The sequence below is a fragment of the Saimiri boliviensis genome, chromosome 4 (genome assembly GCF_048565385.1).
Source record: "Saimiri boliviensis isolate mSaiBol1 chromosome 4, mSaiBol1.pri, whole genome shotgun sequence".
In the NCBI taxonomy this organism is placed as follows: domain Eukaryota; kingdom Metazoa; phylum Chordata; class Mammalia; order Primates; family Cebidae; genus Saimiri; species Saimiri boliviensis.
This window is the reverse complement of record NC_133452.1, coordinates 20,304,575-20,328,027: the sequence shown is the minus strand read 5'-3', so window position 1 is coordinate 20,328,027 and position 23,453 is coordinate 20,304,575. Positions and strand designations below refer to the sequence as shown.

General features: G+C 43.3%; 1 protein-coding gene across 5 annotated transcripts in view; it reads right to left on the bottom strand.

The window, feature by feature from the left end:
• The window catches only part of KATNA1 (katanin catalytic subunit A1), a 41,372-nt gene extending 29,826 nt beyond the window's left edge, over positions 1–11,546 (bottom strand). For 2 of the 5 annotated variants that reach the window (XM_074397289.1, XM_010331427.3), the window contains exons 1-3: positions 11,279–11,546; positions 6,960–7,095; positions 1,882–2,056 (exon numbers count right to left, since the gene is read on the bottom strand). In XM_074397289.1, coding sequence (XP_074253390.1) covers positions 1,882–2,056; positions 6,960–6,985 — 201 coding nt within the window. In that variant the 5' untranslated portion in view covers positions 6,986–7,095; positions 11,279–11,546. The remainder of the gene's footprint in view (positions 1–1,881; positions 2,057–6,959; positions 7,096–11,278) is intronic. The other 3 variants (XM_074397292.1, XM_003943567.4, XM_074397290.1) reach the window with 2 other exon arrangements.
• Between the last annotated feature and the right edge of the window lie 11,907 nt (positions 11,547–23,453).

Below are 23,453 nucleotides of genomic sequence, written 5' to 3'. Positions count from 1 at the left end.
AAAAAATTTTAAGGAAAAATATGGAACAATATTTAAAAAGCAGCTCAGAGCTGGGCGCAGTGGCTCAAGGCCTGTAATCCCAGCACTTTGGGAGGCCGAGGCAGGTGGATCACGAGGTCAAGAGATCAAGACCACCCTGGTCAACATGGTGAAACCCCATCTCTACTAAAAATACAAAAAATATTAGCTGGGCATGGTGGTGCATGCCTGTAATCCCAGCTACTCAGGAGGCTGAGGCAGGAGAATTGCCTGAACCCAGGAGGCGGAGGTTGCGGTGAGCTGAGATCGCGCCATTGCACTCCAGCCTGGGCAACAAGAGCGAAACTCCATCTCAAAAAAAAAAAAAAAAAAAAAAAGCAGCTCAGTAGAATCTGAGGTATAATATTCTATCTAGAAGATCAGCTCAAAAAGACTATTACTTTGTTACCATTTATTTCCTCTTGTGATATAGTTGAGACTTATAAATGCCAGCCTCCACTGGACCTGTAAGTTCTACAATTTCCAATTTTAAATTTCTGTTGGTCCTCAGTAACTGAAGTTTCTCAATGGGATCCAACCATAATCTGCTTTATAAAGTTCTATTATACAGGAATATGGAGCCGGGTGTGGTGGCTCACATCTGTAATCCCAGTACTTTGGGAGGCTGAAGTGGGAGGATCTCTTGAGCCTAGGAACTTGAGACCAGCCTGGAAAATACAGGGAGAGCCCATCTCTACCAAAAAAATTAAAAATTAGCAGGTCATGGTGGGGCACACCTGTGGTTCCACCTACTCAGGAGGCTGAGGTGGGAGGATTGTTTGAATCTTGAGGTCAATGCTGCAGTGACTGCACCATTGCATCCCTCCTGGGCAACAGAGCAAGACATTCTCTCAAAAATTAAAAAAAAAGAACTTGGTACCCATCCATGAGATTCACAAGCCATTTACAGTTCATTTGTTTGTTTGTTTGTTTTTTGAGACAGAGTTTCGCTCTTGTTATCCAGGCTGGAGTGCAATGGTACGATCTCAGCTCACCGCAACCTCTGCCTCCTGGGTTCAGGCAATTCTCCTGCCTCAGCCTCCTGAGTAGCTGGGATTACAGGCACGCACCACCATGCCCAGCTAATTTTTTGTATTTTTAGTAGAGACGGGGTTTCACCGTGTTGACCAGGATGGTCTCAATCTCCTGACCTCATGATCCACCCGCCTCAGCCTCCCAAAGTGCTGGGATTACAGGCTTGAGCCACCGCGCCCGGCTGCCATTTACGGTTTTGACAATGGCTTAATAAAGTCTACTCTATTTTTACCAGGTAAAAATCTAATAAAGAAAAAAATGTCAAAACCATTATTTTAAAGAATGCTTATTGGATTCCAGCAATTAGAATTAAGTAGAACTCATAATATTGCTGATGGTGAAAGTGGATTATTATTAATACAATAAATTCACTTTCAAGTATTATATGCAAAACTGTGTAATAAATCACATATTCATGTTTTGTTTTTTATTTTGGAGACAAGGTCTAGCTCTGTTGCTCAAGCTGAAGTGTAGTGGTAAAAGCATAGCTCACTGAAGCCTCAACCTCCCACGCTCAAGTGATTCTCCCACCTCAGTCTCCCCAGTAGCTAGGACTATAGGCATGTACCACCACATCTGGCTAATTTTTTTATTTTTGTAGAAATGAAGTTTTGCTATGTTGTCCAGGTTGTACCTGAACTCCTAGCCTCAAGTGATCCTTCTGCTTTGACTTCTCAAAGTGCTATGATTACAGGAGTGAGTCACTATGTACTGTGCTCAGTAGCCATACATTCTTAACATGTAACTATATATAGCACTGACATTTGATCTAAATTTTCTCTTCTGAATACTTAAGCCATTAAAATATACAGCAGCCATTATTCTCACCTGTTGCCATTTCTGCTGGAGGTATGTATCTTTGACTGAGTACAGATACTTGTTCATTTGGTCAAGAACTCCCTGATAATAGACCATTGCAGAGTCATAGTTTCCCAGCAATGCATATTCACGAGCCAATTTGACATTCTCACTAATCATAAGAAGACTCATGTTCAGTTGTAAGCTAAAAAAAGAAGAAAAAAAAGAAACATTTTAAATGTACATGTCTCTTAAAAATAAGTACCCCAGTTATTAAAAAATACTTTCCAAGCCTCCCTCAAGAAATTCACAATCACACATACCACATTTCCCATCTCTGTATGTGTGTTCATGCTATTTCCACTCCTTCAAAGACTTTTTTTTTTGAGACAGAGTCTCGCTCTGTCATACAGGCTGGAGTGCAATGGTGCAATCTCAGCTCACTTTAACTTCTGCCTCCCAGGTTCAAGTGATTCTTCCACCTTAGCCTCCAGAGTAGCTGGGATTACAGGCACCCGCCACCACACCCAGCTAATTTTTTTTGTATTTTTGTAGATACAGGGTTTTACCATGTTAGCCAGGCTGGTCTTCCAACTCCTGACCTCATGTAATCCGCCTGCCTTGGTCTCTCAAAGTGCTGGGATTACAGGAATGAAACAACGTGCCTGAGAAATATTTTAAGAGGCCAAGGCAGGCAGATCACTTGAGGCCAGGAGGTCAAGACCAGCCTGGCCAATACGGCAAAACCCTGTCTCTACTAAATATACAAAAATTAGCTTGGCATGGTGGCGCGCACCTGTAGTCCCAGCTACTCGAGAGGCTGAAGCACAAGAATCGTTTGAAGCAGGGTAGCAGAGTTTGCAGTGGGCAGAGATGGCACCACTGCACTCCAGCCTGGGAGACAGAGCTAGATTCTGTTTAAAAATAAATAAATAAATAAATAAATAAAACATTTTTTTTTAAAGTTCCCACATTAAAACTCTTCCTATGTGTCAAAGCCCAGCTCAGAGGGTAGTTTTTCTAGTATGTCTAACCACTGAACCTCAGTTCAAAATAATGTCTCCTTCCTCTAAAGTTTCCTGACACTTTACTGTGCCTTTCATCCCAAGGCACTTAGCTACTTCAAATTATAGTTTATATATATGTCAAATCTCTAGTAGATTGTTATCTGACTGCAGGATTTGCACCGGAAAGGTGTGAGACTATATGATCCTTGCATGACATATATCTTATTAAACATCTGCAGAATAAATAGTGAATATTAGATACATTTTTGAAGCAGTATGGATTGTTTTGAAGTTAGAAAAAATTTTGGCTAGAATTCTAATTCTGTCACCTTAGTCAAATGCCCTAACTTTTTTCTAAGCCTATTTTTATAGACGTAGCATAGCATCTATTTTCAGGAATTATAAAGACTAAATGACTACTTAAAGTACTAAGCGGCCGGGCGCGGTGGCTCAAGCCTGTAATCCCAGCACTTTGGGAGGCCGAGGCGGGTGGATCACGAGGTCGAAAGATCAAGACCATCCTGGTCAACATGGTGAAACCCCGTCTCTACTAAAAAAAAAATACAAAAAACTAGCTGGGCGTGGTGGTGCATGCCTGTAATCCCAGCTACTTAGGAGGCTGAGGCAGGAGAATCGCCTGAGCCCAGGAGGCGGAGGTTGCGGTGAGCCGAGATCGCGCCATTGCACTCCAGCCTGGGTAACAAGAGCGAAACTCCGTCTCAAAAAAAAAAAAAAAAAAAAAAAAAAAAAAAAGTACTAAGCATACTACTTGACAAAAAGCAGGTCTTTAATAAATGTTAAATCTATCTGCCATGAAACCTTCTACATATGACAACCTAATCCAACCTTTGCACTTAGTAGGATATAGATATATAGATGTGGTTATAAAGCATTAAAGCAGACGTTTGATAAATGTCAGCTTTGTTAATGTTCACAATGCTACTATTATTTTCTAACTATAAATCACATGGTGAAGTTCAAGGCTGGAAAGATTTATGTGCTTTTGAGAGGGCAATAATTTGGATTAGGAATGCGGCTACAGGAATAAAAAGAAACAAATCAGAAACACTGTGGTGAAAGAACTGCTGAGATTACTTAGGAATTCACTGTGTGGAGAAAATGTTGAAAAGGAACGAAGTTTCAAGCCTAGAGGACTAAAAAGGTGAAGAAATCATGAAAGACGACAGCAAAGCTGAGTGGACATATAAGTAAAAAGAAAACAAGATTTTTTTAACTTCTTTTGTGTGTCAGTAGGGTATCTAGATAAGTGTATTTCATAACTAGTATTCTAGCTACATCCTTTCTGACTTTCATTGCACTGGCCAGTCTTTGCTCACTCTAGCCCTAACCCACCATCAGAAGGAAAAACAGCAGTGCCAGCTCAATACCAGATAAGATACAGCAGAGTATTTCAAGGCAAACAGAGACTTGGGAAGAGTGAGGAGCTGATGAAAAAAGAGATGTCAACACAACAGCTCTTAAGCGTGGTCTCAGCCAGGCACGGTGGCTCACGCCTGTAATCCCAGCACTTTGGGACACTGAGGCAGGAGGACTGCTTAAGCTTAGGAGTTCAAGACCGGCCTGGGCAACACAGCAAAACCCCGTCTCTACAATGAATACAAAAATTAGCAGAGCATGGTGGTGTGCACCTGTAGTTCCAGCTACTCAGGAGGCTGAGGTGAGAGCATCACCTGAGCCTGGGGAGGTCAAAGCTGCAGTGAGGCAAGATAGTGCCACTATACTCCAGCCTGGGCAACAGAGACAGAGTGAGACTGTGTCTCAAGAAAACATTTAAAACAAACAAACAAAAAAGCTCCAGGTCCAGATGACTTCTATTAAGCAAGTTTCTTTTGTTTTTCGGGATTTAAAAAAAAAAACAAAAAAAAAAAAACTTCTAAACAGATATAATTCTAACCACATAAAAGCTGATCCAGAAAACAAGAGAAAAGCTGAGCAATTCTTTTTATGAGGCTGAAATCATCTCAATTGTGCACTGAATAAGAACACAAGAGCCATTTCACTTATGAACATGGAAATCCTAATATTAGCTGACCTACAATGCATTGACACACACACTCACACCCCATGATCAAGAAGGGTTTATCCCAGAAATGCACGGATGACTTAAGATCAGAAGATCCTATCACTGTAATTCCTCACATTAATGGACCAAAATACCTCACAAGAAAATAAGGAAAGAGCATAAAGGACAGTTTACAGAAAGGAAATTCAAATGGCTAACGAGCACAAACAGGAGTAACCAATAAATACAAACTGAAGCCATGAGAGACCTCTTTTTTTTTAACCAGACTCAAAATAAAAGTCCAATAAACTAAGTACTGGCAAGGGCTAGGGAAAAAAGAAACCTTTACATCAATTTGCAGGCATAAACTGGCATAGTCACTTGGGAGTGCAATTTGGCAGTACTTGGGGAAATTATATATGCATATATATATATGTATATATACACAAACATATATATGTAAATATATGTATATATACACCCCATGACCCAGCAATCCCACTCTTGTGTAAATCTTCCAGAGAAAGTCTCACACAGATCTGTAAAGGAACTTGGTTTTGGATGTTAATGACAGAAATGTTTGAGAAATCAAGTACAGCCAATTTATTTTTTTCTCAGCTAGGGGAAATGTGGCAGATCACAGAGTACCATGTAGCAGGCAGAAGCAATGAATAAAATTTACATACAGCAACATGGATAGATCATCAAAATACAGGGCTGGGTGAAAAAAAGGTCTCAGACATAGAAAAAGATCTAAATCCCAATGTCATTTTATAAATTAAAAATATATATGCTATATAAAAGACTGATTTTTAAAGGATGCATACATATCCAAGAAAGTACCTTAAATATATTAGAAAGTCTATGGAAAGTGAGGAGGAAAATGTGAGTGGAGAAACTGCTTATGAAGGATAGGGGAGAAGTAAAAAATAAATACAACAAAAGGGCCTTATATCCACAGATAATCATTGAGAGCCTCCAAGATGGCACTCAGTGACCTTTGCCTCTTGGTATCTGTACTCATATAATTACTAGCCCTTGAATGTGTGCTTGTAACAAATAACGTAAGATCATTTACGAGATTAGACTATGACTTCCATCTTGCTTGCTGTCTCTTGCTCACCCCACTCATATGGAATACCAGCTCCATGCAGTGAGGTGCCTGGGCAGAAGCCCACATGGCAAAGAGCTGAGGGAAGCTCCAGGCCAACAACCAGTGAAGAATTGAGGCCCTCAGTCCAATAGCCCCTGAGGAGCCAAATCCTGCCAACAACCATGTGAGTGAGATCAGAAGTGAATCCTTCCTCACTAGAGCCTTGATATGACTACAACCCTGGATGATACCTGATTACAGCTCTGAAAAACATCCTGAATCTGAGGCCTCCAGCTAAGTCATGCCCAAATTCCCGACCCAGTGAAACAGTGAGAGAGATAATAAACGTTTGTTGTTTTAAGTCACCAAGTTTTGGGATAATCTGTTATGAACCAATATAGCTATGAATAAGGTCTATGAGTAACTCAACACTGGGCATCTGAGCTCCAAAAGAAAAGGAATAAAATCCTATGACCTAAATAGTGTCTCCCTGGATTCATGACCACTGATCATATTATGTCTTAACAAAAGCCTAATGGCCAAGGGCCATACCTCACTGTTATTTAGTGATATATCTCTAGCACCTAGAACCAGGTTCTCAAATAGTAGATCTCAATAAATCTTTGACTGAATGCTGCCTAGTTATTGTTCTTTTTATTTATTTGTTTATTTATTTATTTTTGAGACAGGGTCTTACGCTAGCCCAGGCTGGCACCATCACAGCTCACTGCAGCCTTGATCTTCTGGGCTCAACTGATCCTGAGTAGCTGGGACCACAGATGTGCGCTACCATGCCAAGCTAATTTTTCTTATTTTTATTTTTGGTATGTTTTATAGAGACAGGGATTTCACCATGTAGCCCAGGCTGGTCTTGAACTCCTGGGCTCAAGTGATCAACCCACCTTAGCCTCCCAAAGTGCTAGGATTACAGGCGCGAGCCACTGTGCCTGACCAGGTTTCTGTTGTAACTACCAAGAGTTCTTACCTTGTCCAGTTCCTGACCCTCAGCATGTTCACATTCCTTGATCCTCAGCTCATCCCTTCTAAGCTGGGATTACAGCTTGATTCTTGTATGATTACTTCTGCCCTGAAGCCATCCATGCCCTATAGAGACACCTAGTCTGGGCAAGAGTATTAGAAAAGTATAATTGGGGCCTGCTACTAAAAGTATACAGTTGTTCTAGATGGGCTTGGATGTCAAGCCTTTCGTGTCTTTTCCCTCTCTCCCTCTTTTCCTTAATAGTCTCCCTGGAGATCTTTCTTCCCATTTTCCCAATTAAAAAAATCTAAAATAGTCAGGCATGGTGGTTCACTCCTGTAATCCTAGTACTTTGTGGGGTTGAGGTGGGAGGATTGCTTGAGCCCAGAAGTTCAAGACCAGCCTGGTCAACATAGTGAAACCCTGTCTCTACAAAAAATTAGCTGGGCATGATGGGGAGCGCCTGTAGTACTAGCTACCAGGAGGCTGAGGTGGGAGGATCACCTGAGCCCAGGAGGTCAAAGCTTCAGTGAGCTGTGATCATGCCACTGCACTCCAGCCTGGGTAAGACAGTATGGCTCCATCTCAAAAATAAATAAAATAAAATAAAAAATAAATTTAAATTATTACTTATATATAGGTGGTCCTCATTTTTTTCTTGTGGGCCATGACTCAATGGCCCAAAATTCATAGAAGTCACTCCAAGCCTTCTTAAAGATTCCACGTCTTGAACTCTTTCTAGTCAGATAAAATTCTTTAGAAGCCAATTAACTGATATTTTCTAACAAACATAAATGTAAAGTCTAATCCAAGGCCACATTAACACATGACCTGAAAAATCCCTGATTATCAAAGAAACAATGTGTTTGCAGAAAACAGTATTAGAGCACTCTAAGTTCACTAAATGTTAGTCGAAAATAATTTTCCCCGTTCCCTTATTAATCTCTAAGCCTAAAACATCCTTCTCAAATGAATGTCACAACTGTAAATTTATGAAATTCTCTCAATTTTCAAAAATATATCATTATCATTGCTAAAATTCCACTGTAGGAAGACTAGAAACTGGGTCTATGTAGCACAGTATCTGGCAATATTTGAAAAAATGAATCTATTTTCAGATGGAGTTTCGCTCTTGTTACCCAGGCTGGAGTGCAATGGCGCGATCTCAGCTCACCGCAACCTCCGCCTCCCAGGTTCAGGCAATTCTCCTGCCTCAGCCGCCTGAGTAGCTGGGATTACAGGCATGCGCCACCATGCCCAGCCAATTTTTTGTATTTTTAGTAGAGACGGGGTTTCACCATGTTGACTAGGATGGTCTCTATCTCTTGACCTTGTGATCCACCCGCCTCAGGCCTCCCAAAGTGCTGGGATTACAGGCTTGAGTCACCACGCCCGGCCTTGATTGATCCATTTTAAGCACTATGAACTATAAACACAATCTATTGGTTCAACATTAATAAAACACTTACAAAAATGAGATTGCCCCAAAATGCAGGCTCTTGGTTACATGGATTATTAGAGAATAACCATAAACTATGCTTGCTTTATCTCACAGCAAGTTTTTCCTTTACCTTATTCTAACAGAATCACTCTTTTGCTTACATGCCTTGAGTATTTATTAGCTAATGACTAAATTATTTAAACTGAGCAAGATGCAATATGAAATTTTAATTCAAGTGACAATCAAATTTTAAAAAATACTGAAATCCCAATTTTACAGCAAAATTTGTAGCAAATATAGTATGTGATGTAGTGTTGTGTTTCCACAGAGAAAGTTATTTTTTTTCTCCTCTAGGATTAGAAAAAAGAAGTGATCAAAGAGACTGAAAAAAAACAGGCATAATATCCAAATATCTGAGTTCTAACATTCTTATTCTGTCTCTAAACAGCAAATACAGGGCCCTGCCTATTTCACACCTAGAGAGGATACCTTACCCATTTAATTTTTAAAGGACTCAGGCTGGGTTCCACTTATTTGCAGTTTTTAAACATATCGTGCACAGGTCATTCATTTAACAAATATTTAAGGAACATCAACTGAGTTGCAAGGAATTGCACTGAAGACAAAATTAAGAAAGAATTAGACCTTGAAATCCTTGAAGTTTAATGGAAGGGATATCACCTTATTTATTCAAGGTGTTTTTTTTCCTTCTTTGCTTAGTAAGAGTAGATAAGCATAAAATATTATTAAACACAGACTAAAAAATCAGCACCAACGTTGGAAGCCTGAAAATGTTTTTAAAACACTTATCTGTAAAATTTACTTCTTAAAACAAAAAGATCATGAAACCCAATCACACATCTTCCTGAAGCCATTTTAGTAAAGCAACTGTATGTGACTTCAAAAGTGGTAATACATTGATAAGCAATTTTCAGAATGTTCATCTCTGGGATATGAAGGAAACCACATGCTAATTTACAGTCAGCCACTGATCATTATGAATAAGCACAATGAATGAATGACCCATGACCAATTACAGCATGGCATACATTTTTCTCACTTTTATAATCATCATATGATACATAACTTAGGCAAAAGAAAGTTACCACTTTTTAAAAGTACCAAAAAGAAACCGTTCAGAAAAAAAGTACATACAAAGTCTACTCTATTTGTACAGTAAACTTTCAGTTTACCCTAAACAAATTCGTGAGTATAATAATTAAAATGTAATTTAAAAGTCATATTCAAGCCCTATTGATAAACACCACAAGCAAAATCTGTTTAGCATGTTATCAAGATTGACCATATTTATGTGATAATGCTATCTTTTTTAAAGTCAAGTGGCTTAAAAAAAAAAAAACTATTGTTAACAAATTCAACAACGTTGTTAATAAATTCCAACAAGCTTCTCTAATCCTAAATATTTGTCAGGATTGCGACACCAGTTTCCAAATGAGGTGAAGAATCCCTTTGTAGACTACAGAGCATGCCTAGTACTGAACCTATAAAAATGTAAATGCTTCTTGAATAACCAATGCTATAAAGAAGCTTTATATAGCTTCTCAAAGTCTAGTTGGAAAGTTGATCAGCACTGCCTAGCTTCTTTTTAAAGGTATTTACAGGCCACAAGTTTTTTGTTTGTTTGAGAAGGAGTCTCCCTCTGTCACCCAGGCTGGAGTGTGAGTGCAGTGGTGTGATCTTGGCTCACTACAACCTCCACCTCCCAAGTTCAAGCGATTCTCCTGCCTCAGCCTCCCTAGGAGCTGGGACTACAGGCGCCCACCACCACGCCTGGCTAATTTTTGTATTTTTAGTAGAGACGGATTTCACCATATTGGCCAAGCTGGTCTCCAACTCCTGACCTCGTAATCCGATGCCTTGGCCTCCCAAAGTACTGGGATTACTGACGTGAGCCACCGCAGCCGCCCCAAGTTGTTAATGTTAATACAAAACAAAGAGTTTTGCTCCTATTTCTTGGTGTAAGAACAAAAACCATCTCCTCTGGAAAAGAAAACAGTGCTTTATATAGAGACATTTAAGCCTGTATAAACATTTCAAGAATCTTGTCTTAACATCTACTAAGGCGACTATCAATGTGTCATCTAAGGCACCCATTCTAAAACATCGCGAATGTTTTCAGCAGTAACTAAAGGTCTGATTTCAAAGAGGAAGACGTAAGTGTTTTCAAGACAAAAGGGTGCATCATTGTGCTGTTAGAAGTTAGTAACTAATATAAAAGTGGCCCTTCGAGGTTACAACAGGAATATATTTTTGATTAAATAAGAGCTTGAGATTATCCACTGTAAGGCACTTTAGGGTCTACGTCTACATCTAGCTTTGTCATCACATTTGTATGAAACAAACGTTTCGAGGGAAACTTATCTAAAATGTACCAATTCTAAACCAAAAGGCCCCACAGGTCTCCCAGAGGACGCCGGGCTCTAGAAAAAAGAAATATCCCAACAACGTCACTCAACCTAACAAGTTTTAAGAAGATAAGTTGCCTCCCAATGGCATGGACACCGGAGTTTTCACCTGTGAGGGTTTCGGGGAGGGGGGCGTGAACGGATTCGGGAGAGAACCAGTCAAAACAGCGACGAACTAAAAACTCTCGGCTGGTGACTTGCTAACGACACAGGCCAAAAGATGGGATCGACAGGAGCACCCGAAAAGTCCCCAGCTGGACAGGATTCCTCAGGTAGGGGGATTGTCACCCGAGCCAAAGTGTCGGAGACAGCAGCAAGGACCTAAGACCTCAGCTCAGGCACAGGCAGGCTCAAGGAGGGATGCGCGGCAGGTTCTCGCTGCGGGCCCCCCAAGTCCCTCACCGGCCCGGCCCTGGAAAACCGGGGGTTCCCAGGGCACCATCAGAGTGAAGTCTCACCTGCGGCGGCCCAAGCTCCTCGGAAAACCGCCCAACGCCAGGCACAGGAGATTGGCTGAATGGAGGTCCCGGCGGCGAGAAAGGAGGGCCGGGCCCAGTGCAGCCCACCTTGCTCTCTGCTCACCGCCCCAGTACTGCCAGTTCAATCGTCACCACCTGCCGGCGCTGCTTCTGCTCGCCGAGAATTTGAAGACAAACCCGCCCGGGTCACTTCCGGTGCCGGGGACGTCCTCGGCTACTCAGGCGCACGCGGGGCGACACACCGGGAGCGAGGACGCCGGGCGGCGTGCGCGCGCCGGGGCGAGGGGGCGCGGCGGGAAGCGGCAGAAGAGGGTGCGGCCGAGCCCGGGGCCGCGCCTGCGCAGTCTGGCACCGCCGCCACCAGGCGGACGCGGCGAAAACTTACAGATCTTGGTATGGATGGTGTTATAGTACTATCTCACGCGCCTCAGTACCTTGTTCAGGTGCTTTCTCACTTTCCCTCCCGTTTGATTTTCACCACATTCCCGAGAGGTTAGGTCAGGTGTCTAATTTAGAGGTGAATGTCTAGGATCAAGCAATTCGTTTATGACAAATCCTGTTTTAGAACCTAGTATTCAGAATTCCCCAGCTGGGCTCCGTGTCTTGACATAACAATAGGGAGGGGGTAAACAAAGATTACTGGACACACTGCTAGTGGGATTTTATTTTCTGGGTTTTTCTGGTCACCATTTCAATAAGACCACACAAGGAAAATGATGCTATTTCATGATTTACAGATAGGTACTTCACAGGACTTCCTCCAGTCTCAATCTCCATTCCTCTGCCATGACCTGAGGCACAATAGGGCACTTATCACACATTCCTTTAGAAACTCATGGTAATAAAGTTTCTTACATTAAACCATCCCAGCCGGGCACAGTGACTCACCCCTGTAATTCTAGCACTTTGGGAGGCCGAGGCAGGCAGATCATATGAGCCAGGAGTTCAAGACCAGCCTGGGCAACATAGTGAGACCCCTGTCTCTACAAAAAGTACAAAAATTGGCTGGGCATGGTGGTGCGTGCCTGTAGTCCAAGTGCTCTGGAGGCTTCTAGAAGAGGATCGCTTGAGCCCAAGAGTTGGAGGCTGCAGTGGGCCATGATGGTGCCATTGCACTCCAGTCTGGGTGACACAGTGAGACCCTATACCTTAAAAAAAAAAAAGTTCCCAGTCATCTAACATAGACATGTAAAAGGAATTCAAGGGGAATACATCCATTCAGTCAACAAATGTTTACTCAGCAACCACTATGCATGAGACAGCGTTGGCACTGTGTGTACAGTGGGCACAAAATAGAATGTTTTATGGGGCTTAAAGTCTTGTAACATTCTCAACTAAGTGGAAAATAAAAGTTTCGGCCGGGCCCGGTGGCTCACGCCTGTAATCCCAGCACTTTGGGAGGCGTAGGTGGGCAGATCATGAGGTCAAGAAATCGAGACCGTCCTGGCCAACATGGTGAAACCCCCTCTCTACTAAAAATACAAAAATGAGCTGGGCATGGTGGTGCGTACCTGTAGTCCCAGCTATTGAGGCAGAAGTTGCAGTGAGCTGAGATCGCACACTCCAGCCTGGGTGAACAAGATTCCATCTCAAAAAAAAAAAAAAAAAAAAAAGAAACAGATTGCTAAGAGGCCCCAGGAAATGTTTTGAGGTGATGGAAAGGGAATGTTCTGTTAGGGTAGTGCTTACACAGATGTATACATTTATTAAAATTCATGAACAGTACACATAAACTGGCACATTTCATTATGTGTATGTACGTGTATTATATGTGAAGATTTTTTAGGTGGAAAAACAAACCTCCAGAAAGTGGCTTATATTCACTGCTTCCATTTCTTTACTAGTTGTACTAGTCAAGGAAGAGTGGGTTATGCTGTAGCAACTTCACAGAGGCTTCAACAACAGCATTTTTATCTTATCTACTCTTTACGTTCATAGCTTGAGTGGATGCAGACAGTGGGACCCTTGGCAGTGAAAAAAAGAAAGGGAGATAAATTATACAGCCTCTGCCTGGATGTGATACTCACCACTTCTGCCTACATTTTTTTTGGCCAGAGCAACTCATTGGTCAAGCCTGACTTCAAAGAAATGGAGGTGTTCTTCTCTGCATCGTGCCTTGAAGAGAAGCAGCAGAATATTTGTTACCACTCTATGATTAGGAGTCATTTCTTCTTTTACAGTGTGGCTTCTACAACCACCACCCTTCTAAAATGAGTGTGTCCAAACTGTGACTCAGAAAATCTGAGATTATAGGCCGGGCACAGTGGCTCATGCCTGTAATCCCAGCACTGTGGGAGGCTGAGGCAGGCGGATCACAAGGTCAAGAGATTGAGACCATCCTAGCCAACATGGTGAAACCCCGTCTCTACTAAAAATACAAAAATTAGCTGGCCATGGTGGCATGTACCTGTAGTCCCAGGTAGTCAGGAGGCTGAGACATGAGAATTGCTTGAACCCCGGGAGGCGGAGGTTGCAGTGACCTGAGATCGCACCACTACACTCCAGCCTGGCGCCTGGTGACAGAGCAAGACTCTGTCTCAAAAAAAAAAAAAGAAAACGAAAATCTGAGATTATATTTTCCTGGTGAATGGTCAGATTAATTTGGCAGAATCCTAGGACACACAAAAAGAAGTTATGGGAAAAGAGGTAGAAAGATAGGTGCCAGCAGCCAGGCGCGGTGGCTCAAGCCTGTAATCCCAGCACTTTGGGAGGCTGAGGCGGGTGGATCACGAGGTCAAGAGATCGAGACCATCCTGGTCAACATGGTGAAACCCCGTCTCTACTAAAAATACAAAAAATTAGCTGGGCATGGTGGCACGTACCTGTAATCCCAGCTACTCAGGAGGCTGAGGCAGGAGAATTGCCTGAACCCAGCAGGCGGAGGTTGCGGTGAGCCGAGATTGCACCATTGCACTCCAACCTGGGTAACAAGAGCGAAACTCTGTCTCAAAAAAAATAAAAAACAAACAAAAAAAGACCTTCTTCACATTATGTATGTGTTTCTCTTGCCCCAGTGAGTAAACTTAATGAAGTCAGATACTTTGTCCATTTGACTAGAGAAATGTTGAGCATATTGTAGCTGTTAATTAGATATTTGTAGAATAAATAAAATAAAATAATCTAAAAGAATTTGAGGGCTAGGCGTGGTGGTTCATGCCTGTAATCCCAGCACTTTGGGAGGCCAAGGCAGGCAGATCACCTGAGGCCAGGAGTTCGAGACCAGCCTGGCCAAAATGGCGAAACCCCATCTCTACTAATAATACAAAAGTTAGTGGGAATGGTGGTGAGCGCCTGTAGTCCCAGCTACTAGGGAGGCTGAGGCAGAAGAATCACTTGAACCCAGGAGGCGGAGGTTGCTGTGAGCACAGATTGCACTACTGCACTCCAGCCAGGACGGCAGAGTCAGACTCTGTCTCAAAAAAGTAAAAAATAGAAGAATTTGAGACACTTCTTACATTTCATAAGAGAAATCAGAAAGGGCTTTCAAGACCGGTTTACTAACTTCACTCACCTTGTTGATGCATCTGGCATTCCTCTTCTATACTTCAAACATTTGAGCCAGGCCGGGCGCGGTGGCTCAAGCCTGTAATCCCAGCACTTTGGGAGGCCGAGGCGGGTGGATCACGAGGTCGAGAGATTGAGACCATCCTGGTCAACATGGTGAAACCCCGTCTCTACTAAAAATACAAAAAATTAGCTGGGCGTGGTGGCGCGTGCCTGTAATCCCAGCTACTCAGGAGGCTGAGGCAGGAGAATTGCCTGAACCCAGGAGGCGGAGGTTGCAGTGAGCCGAGATCACACCATTGCACTCCAGCCTGGGTAACAAGAGCGAAACTCTATCTCAAAAAAAAAAAAAAAAAAAAAAAAAACATTTGAGCCATCTCCTGGGATACAGTATGTATAAGGCTAGAAAATTCTCACCATAAGTAAGATTTACTGAATTTTTAGATTATATCACACCATATCTGCAGTAACAGACTGGGACAGAGTCACCAGTGTTCTTCACTAACCTTGTACACATTCTTCCTGAACAACAGTTTCCATCACTGATCTGCTAATAGCAGACTGTTGAATGCTACCAAGAAAATCATATCACTGTGAAGATTGATGTACCATAATTGCATATCTTCCTAACCCAGCTGAAACATTTTTCTGCCTGTCTCACTTCAGTTATGTTTCACTATTCTCATTAAATTTTTTTTTTTTTTTTTTGAGACGGAGTCTTGCTCTGTCACCTGGGCTGGAGTGTAATGGCATGATCTCGGCTCACTGCAACCTCCACCTCCCAGGTTCACACAATTCTCCTGCCTCTACCGAAAATACAAAAAATTAGCTAGGTATGCTGGTGTGCACTTGTAATACCTCCAGAGTAGCTGGTATTACAGGCACACACCACCATACCCGGATAATTTTTTGTATTTTCAGTAGAGACAGGGGGTTTCACTATGTTGGCCAGACTGGTCTTGAACTTCTGACATCCTGATCCACCTGCCTTGGCCTCCCAAAGTGCTGGGATTACAGGCATGAAGTTCAGACTTTTAATTTTTGAAACAGGATCTTGCTCTGTCCCCTGCACTGAAGTGCAGTGGCAGGGTCTTGGCCCACTGCAGCCTTGACCTGCTGGGCTCAAGCCATCCTCTCGCCACAGCCTCCTGAGTAGCTAGAACCACAGGCACATGCCACCAAGCCCAGCTAATTTTTAAATTTTTTGTAGAGATGAGGTCTCATGTTGCCCAGGCTGGTCTCGAACTCCTGGGCTCAGATGATCTTCCCGTCTCAGCCTCCCAAAGTGCTGGGATTATAGGTATGAGCCAGTGCACCCACCTGGCCTATTTCAGACTTTTACCCCAGAAAGGCAGCTACCCCATTCTTTCTGCCCTTTCAGTGAATTACTATGCCTCCAACCTCAAAAAAATAGAAGCCACCAGAAATTCTCTCACTTGGGCCAGGTGCAGTGGCTCAGGCCTATAATCTCAGCACTTTTGGGAGGCTGAGGTGGGTGGATAAACTGAGTTCAAGACCACCTGGCCAACATGGTAAAACCCTGTCTCTACTAAAAATATGAAAATTAGCTGAGCATGGTGGCATGCGCCTGCAATCCCAGCTACTTGGGAGGCTGAGGCAGGAGAATCGCTTGAACCCAGGAGGCAGAGGTTGCAGTGAGCCAAGATCACACCACTGCACTCCAGCCTGAGCAAGAGAGTGAGACTCTGCTTCAAAAAATAATAATAATTTTTTTTAAAAAAGAAAAATTCTCTCAACTTACTCACTGTGGCAGAGACTGGATGCCAAATACCCATTTTCCTTACTTAATAACGTAACCTGGAATAAGGACTATTTCCCAGACACTCTTGCTTCTAGGTGCAACCATGGATCTAACTTCTGGCAGTGAAAGTGTTGTGTAGAACTTTTAGGAAGGCATCTTTAAAAAGAGAGGCCATGGAAATCTCCCTCCACCCCTCCCACTCTGTTTTCACCAGTTTAGAACAAGGGAAAGATGGCTGGGTGCAGTGGCTCATGCCTGTAATCCCAACATTTTCGGAGGCTAAGGCTGGTGGATTGCTTGAGCCCAGGAGTTCAAGACCAACCTGGGCAACACGGTAAAAACCCATCTCTACTAAAAACATAAAAATTAGCCGGACATGGTGGTGGGCACCTGTAATTCCAGCTACCCTGGAGGCTGAGGTACAAGAATCGCTTGAAACTGGGAGTGGAGGTTGCAGTGAGTCAAGGTTGTCTCACTGCACTCTAGCCTGGTCAGCAGAGCAAGACTCAGTCTCAAAAAAGAAAAAAAGAAAGAAAAGAAAAGATACAGAGAACATAAGCAGACAACTGCTAGCCAGAGCAAAGTTCAGGTTTACAAGGACAGCAGAATTGAACAGATGAAGTGTGGGCTGACTTTGTGGAGCTGCCATACCTAAAGTGGACTGCCAACTTCAGACGTTATATGTCTAAGCAATGGCTGTTTCGGGTTTTATGTGCAGCTGAGCTTAACCTAAATTAATGCCCTTACCCTCCAACTTACAAACTTCTTTGCTTCACATCTGCCTTTTGGTTTTCGCTTCACGTCCCAGTGAATGTGTATCTTCCTTTGTCTAAATCCACTTCTTCCACTTGGACTTAAAGTTTCGAGTTGTTTTGTTTTTTAATTCCATTTCATGTGGTATATTTGAATAGGTAATGCATTCACATGATGCAAAACCAAATGATATAAAGGGTTACCTAGTGACAAGTATTTCTACTATTCTTATCACCCTAGAAATCCAGTTTACCATTCCCAGAGGCAATCAAGGATGCCAAATTCATTCATTATCTTTCAGAGATATTATTTTAGTATACACTCAATCGGAAGAAATGGGGGAACATGGCCGGGCGCGGTGGCTCAAGCCTGTAATCCCAGCACTTTGGGAGGCCGAGGCGGGTGGATCACGAGGTCGAGAGATCGAGACCATCCTGGTCAACATGGTGAAACCCCGTCTCTACTAAAAATACAAAAAATTAGCTGGGCATGGTGGCACGTGCCTGTAATCCCAGCTACTTGGGAGGCTGAGGCAGGAGAATTGCCTGAACCCAGGAGGCGGAGGTTGCGGTGAGCCGAGATCGCGCCATTGCACTCCAGCCTGGGTAACAAGAGTGAAACTCCGTCTCAAAAAAAAAAAAAAAAAGGAAATGGGGGAACATAAAAAAGAATGAGTTCATGTCCTTTGCAAGGACATGGATGAAGCTGGAAACCATCATTCTCAACAAACTAAAACAGGAGACAGAGTCTTACCCTATTTCCTAGGTTGCAGTGCAGTGGCATGATCTCGGCTCACTGCAACTCTGCCTCCCAGGTTCAAGTGTTCTCCTGCCTCAGCCTCCCGAGTAGCTGGGACTACAGGCATGCACCACCACACCTGCTAATTTCTGTATTTTTAGTAGAGACAGGGTTTCACCATGTTGACCAGCCTGATCTCAAACTCCTAACCTCAAGTGATCTGCCTGCCTCAACCTCCCAAAGTGCTGGGATTGCAAGTGTGAGCCACCGTGCACAGCCTTGAGTAATATTTCTTTATTTGCTGTACATCCATAGAACCATTTCCTGAGTCTTTAAGTAGTTGCTTAAAACAAAAGTTTGCACCAGCCTCACTGGGTAGCAGGGGCTGTGCAACTTCTTATGCTGTCATGCTGGCAATGGAACACCTGAACTTAATCTTGTAGCTAATGAACTCTTCAAAGATTCTAAGCAAGGATATATTTAATTATGAAAGTTTTCAATTATAGAGGAAAATTTAGAGGATTTGACAGTGAACACCTATGTCCCTACTCTAGATTTCGCCATTAGCATGTTGTTATCCTTGTTTGCTTGCATGTCTGCCCGTCTTTGTATTCACTTTCCATCCATTTCATCTTTTATTCATCTTGGCTCACTGCAACATCTGCGTCCCAGGTTCAAGCAATTCTCCTGCCTCAGCTTCCCTAGTATCTGGAATTACAGGTGCCTGCCATCATGCTCGGCTAATTTTTTTTTTTTTTTTTTTTTTTTTTTGAGACGGAGTTTCGCTCTTGTTACCCAGGCTGGAGTGCAATGGCACGATCTTGGCTCACCGCAACCTTCGCCTCCTGGGTTCAGGCAATTCTCCTGCCTCAGCCTCCTGAGTAGCTGGGATTACAGGCTCGTGCCACCATGCCCAGCTAATTTTTTGTATCTTTAGTAGAGACGGGGTTTCACCATGTTGACCAGTATGGTCTCGATCTCTTGACCTCGTGATCCACCTGCCTCGGCCTCCCAAAGTGCTGGGATTACAGGCTTGAGCCACCGCGCCCGGCCTCATTTTTTTTTTTTTTAAAGATGGGGTTTCACCATGATGGCCAGGCTGGTCTTGAACTCCTGACCTCAGGTGATCCACCCACCTTGGCTTCCCAAAGTAGTGGGATTACAGATGTGAGCCACTGCACCCGGCCAATTTTCTTTTCTTTTTCTTTTTTTTTTTTTTTTTTGAGACGGAGTTTCACTCTTGTTACCCAGGCTGGAGTGCAATGGCGCGATCTCGGCTCACCACAACCTCCGCCTCCTGGGTTCAGGCAATTCTCCTGCCTCAGCCTCCTGAGTAGCTGGGATTACAGGCACGCGCCACCATGCCCAGCTAATTTTTTTTGTATTTTTAGTAGAGATGGGGTTTCACCATGTTGACCAGGATGGTCTCAATCTCTCAACCTCGTGATCCACCCGCCTCAGCCTCCCAAAGTGCTGGGATTATAGGCTTGAGCCACCGCGCCCGGCCCCAATTTTCATATTTGTAGTAGAGATGGGGTTTCACTATGTTGGCCAGGATGGTCTGGATCTGTTGACCTCATTATCTGCCTGTCTTGGCCTCCCAAAGTGCTGGGATTACAGGTGTGAGCCATCACACCTGACCAAGATTTTCTGTTTATCTGTGATTTTCTGTTGTTTAAATACATATGCTTGGGGCCGGGCGCGGTGGCTCAAGCCTGTAATCCCAGCACTTTGGGAGGCCGAGGCGGGTGGATCACGAGGTCGAGAGATCGAGACCATCCTGGTCAACATGGTGAAACCCCGTCTCTACTAAAAATACAAAAAATTAGCTGGGCATGGTGGCGCGTGCCTGTAATCCCAGCTACTCAGGAGGCTGAGGCAGGAGAATTGCCTGAACCCAGGAGATGGAGGTTGCGGTGAGCCGAGATCGTGCCATTGCACTCCAGCCTGGGTAACAAGAGCGGAACTCCGTCTCAAAAAAAAAAAAAATAAATAAAAAAAATAAATAAATAAATACATATGCTTGGGTGTATTTATGTATTTGTTTGTTTAGTTTTGGTATTTATCCTGCCTAGTATTCTCCAAGATTCCTGGATCTGGGATTTGGTGTCTCTCATTAATTTTGGAAAATTGGGCCAGGTGTAGTGGCTCATACCTGTAATCTCAGTATTCTGGGAGGCCAACGTAGGTGGATTACTTGAACTCAGGAGTTTGAGACCAGGCTGGGCAACATGGCAAAACCCCGTCTCTACAAAAAAATTAGTGGGGCATGATGGTGTACACCTGTAGTCCCAGCTACCTGGGAAGCTGAGGCAGGAGAATCGCTTGAGTTCAGGAGGTGGAGGTTGCAGTGAGCGGTGATCGTTCCACTGCTCTCCAGCATGGGTGAGAGAGGGAGACCCTATCTCAAGAATTAAAAAATTGGAAAATTCTCTGCCATTATGACTTCAAATATTTTTTTCTGTACCTTTCTCTCTTTATTCTCGTTCTGGAATTCTCATTAAATGTATGTTACACCTTTTGTAACTGTTCACGTGCTTGTTTTTTTTTTCCTTGCTCTTCATGTTTTGGAAGTTTTTATTGGTGTATCTTCAAGCTCTCTGATTGTTTCCTTGTCTAGTCTGCTGACAAGCCCACCAAAGGCATTTGTTTCTGTGTGTTTTATTTCATGTGCTGTCTTTTGATTCTGTTTCCATCTCTCTGCTTACATTACCTACCTGTTCTTGCATGTTGTCCATCTTTTCTATATGAGCCCTTAGCAAGTTAATTATAGCTATTTTACATTTTGATAGTTCCAACCTCTCTGCTATATCTGAGCCTAGTCCTGATGTTTGCTTTGTTTTCAGACAGTGTTTGTTTGTTGTTTTTTTTTTTTTTTTTTTTTTTTTTTTTTTGCCTTTTAACATGCTTTGTAACCTTTTTTGTTGAAAGCTGGACATGATGCATTGAGTAAAAGGAATTGAGGTAAACAGGCCTTTAGTTTGAGGTTTTATGTTTATCTTGCTAGGAATTAGGCTGTGTTTGTTTGCTGTAGCTATAGGTATTAGAGGCTAAAATTTCCTCTAGTGTCCTTGTTTTTGTTTATTTTGTGACAGGGTCTAGCTCTGTTGCCCAAGCTGGAGTCCAGTGGCATGATCATGGCTTACTGCAGCCTCAACCTCCCATGCTCAAGCAATACTCCCACCTAGCTTCCCAAGTAGCTTGGACTACAGGCACGTGCCACAGCACCTGGCTTATTTAAAAAAAATTTTTGGGCCGGGCACAGTGGCTCAAGCCTGTAATCCCAGCACTTTGGGAGGCTGAGGCGGGTGGATCACAAGGTCGGGAGATCGAGACCATCCTGGTCAACATGGTGAAACCCCGTCTCTACTAAAGATACAAAAAATTAGCTGGGCATGGTGGCATGTGCCTGCAATCCCAGCTACTCAGGAGGCTGAGGCAGGAGAATTGCTTGAACCCAGGAGGCGGAGGTTGCGGTGAGCTGAGATCGTGCCATTACACTCCAGCCTGGGTAACAAGAGTGAAACTCCGTCTCAAAAAAAAAAAAATTTTTTTGTAGAGATGGGGTCTCACTATGTTGTCTAGGCTACACCACACCCTGCCTAGGGTTATTTTTTTTTCTCTCTCTCTCTCTTTTGGTGTCTTTGAGTTTCCCTAGAGACTTCTTCTTAAAGAAGTCTGAGCTTTACAGTCCTTCAGCAGTAATCCCCTGTTACTATACTGGAGCATGGGTAATATGGTAGTACACTGTGAGAGTGTTATAGGAGTTACTAAGAAATTATTTGAGGCATATAGCGAGACAGTGAGGAAAAAGGTGTCCTTGAGAAGTTTTTACTTTCTTTAAAGCAGGTTCAGAAACGTTTTTTGTCTAGCAGGAAAGCCTTGGCTTTTTTTTTTTTTTTTTTTTTTTTGAGAGGGAAATGGAGTCTCGCTCTGTCACCCAGGTTGGAGTGCAATGGCATAATCTCAGCTCACTGCAACCTCTGCCTCCCGGGTTCAAGTGGTTCTCTTGCCTCAGCCTTCTGAGTAGCTGGGATTACAGGCCTGCACCACCACACCTGGCTAGTTTTTGTATTTTCAGTAGACACGGAGTTTCGCTATGTTGGCCAGGTTGGTCTCGAATTCCTGACCTCATGATCTGACCACCTCAGCCTTCCAAAGTACTGGTATTACGGGCGTGAGCCACTGCACAGGGCCAATTTTTCATATTCTTTCTTTTTTTTTTTCGAGATGGAATTTCGCTTTTGTTGCCTAGGGTGAAGTGCAATGGTGCAATCTTGGCTCACTGCAACCTCTGCCTCCCAGGTTCAAGCAATTCTCCTGCCTCAACCTCCTGAGTAGCTGGGATTACAGGAATGAGCCCCCATGCCCGGCTAATTTTGTATTTTTAGTAGCGATGGGGTTTCTTTTTTTTTTTTTTTGAGACGGAGTTTTGCTCTTGTTACCCAGGCTGGAGTGCAATGGCACGATCTTGGCTCACCACAACCTCTGCCTCCTGGGTTCAGGCAATTCTCCTGCCTCAGCCTCCTGAGTAGCTGGGATTACAGGCACACGCCACCATGCCCAGCTAATGTTTTGTATTTTTAGTAGAGATGGGGTTTCACCATGTTGACCAGGATGGTCTCGATCTCTTGACCTTGTGATCCACCCGCCTCGGCCTCCCAAAGTGCTGGGATTACAGGCTTGAGCCACCGCGCCCAGCCTGAGATGGGGTTTCTTCATGTTGGTCAAGTTGGCCTTGAAATCCTAACCTCAGGTGATCCACCCACCTCAGCCTCCCAAAGTGCTGGGATTATTAGGCGTGAGCCATTGTGCTTGGCCCCAACTTTTCATATTCTACTTAAGAGTTAAAATTGTACCATGTCATGAGATGTAGAAACCTTGCATCTTTATAGGTCCATTAGTTTCCTTTCCATTTTATGCTAAAATTGTCCAGTGTATTATATCTACATATACATCATGTGGTTTTTTACTTAAATCGTCATGTATTTTAAAATTAAAAGGAAAAATAAGTATTTTAAGTATAAAGATATTTCTTTTCAAGATTATTTATTTATTTAGAGACAGGCTGCCACCCAGGCTGGAATGCAGTGGCATGATCACAGCTCACTGCATCGCCAAACTCCTCGGCTCAGGTGATCTTCCTGCCTCAGCCTTCTGAGTAGTTGGAAATGCACGTTCATGCCACCATGCCCAGCTAATTTTTAAATTTTTTTGTAGAGATGGGGTGTTGCTGTGTTGCCAGGCTAGCCTTCAACTCCTGGCCTCAAGTGATCCTCCCACGTTAGCCTCCCAAAGTGCTGAGATTTAAGGTGTGAGGCACTGTGCCCTCCCATCTTTTCCAGTCCTTTTGGTCCTGAAAATTCAAGTTTCCCACTGGTATAATTTCCTTCACCC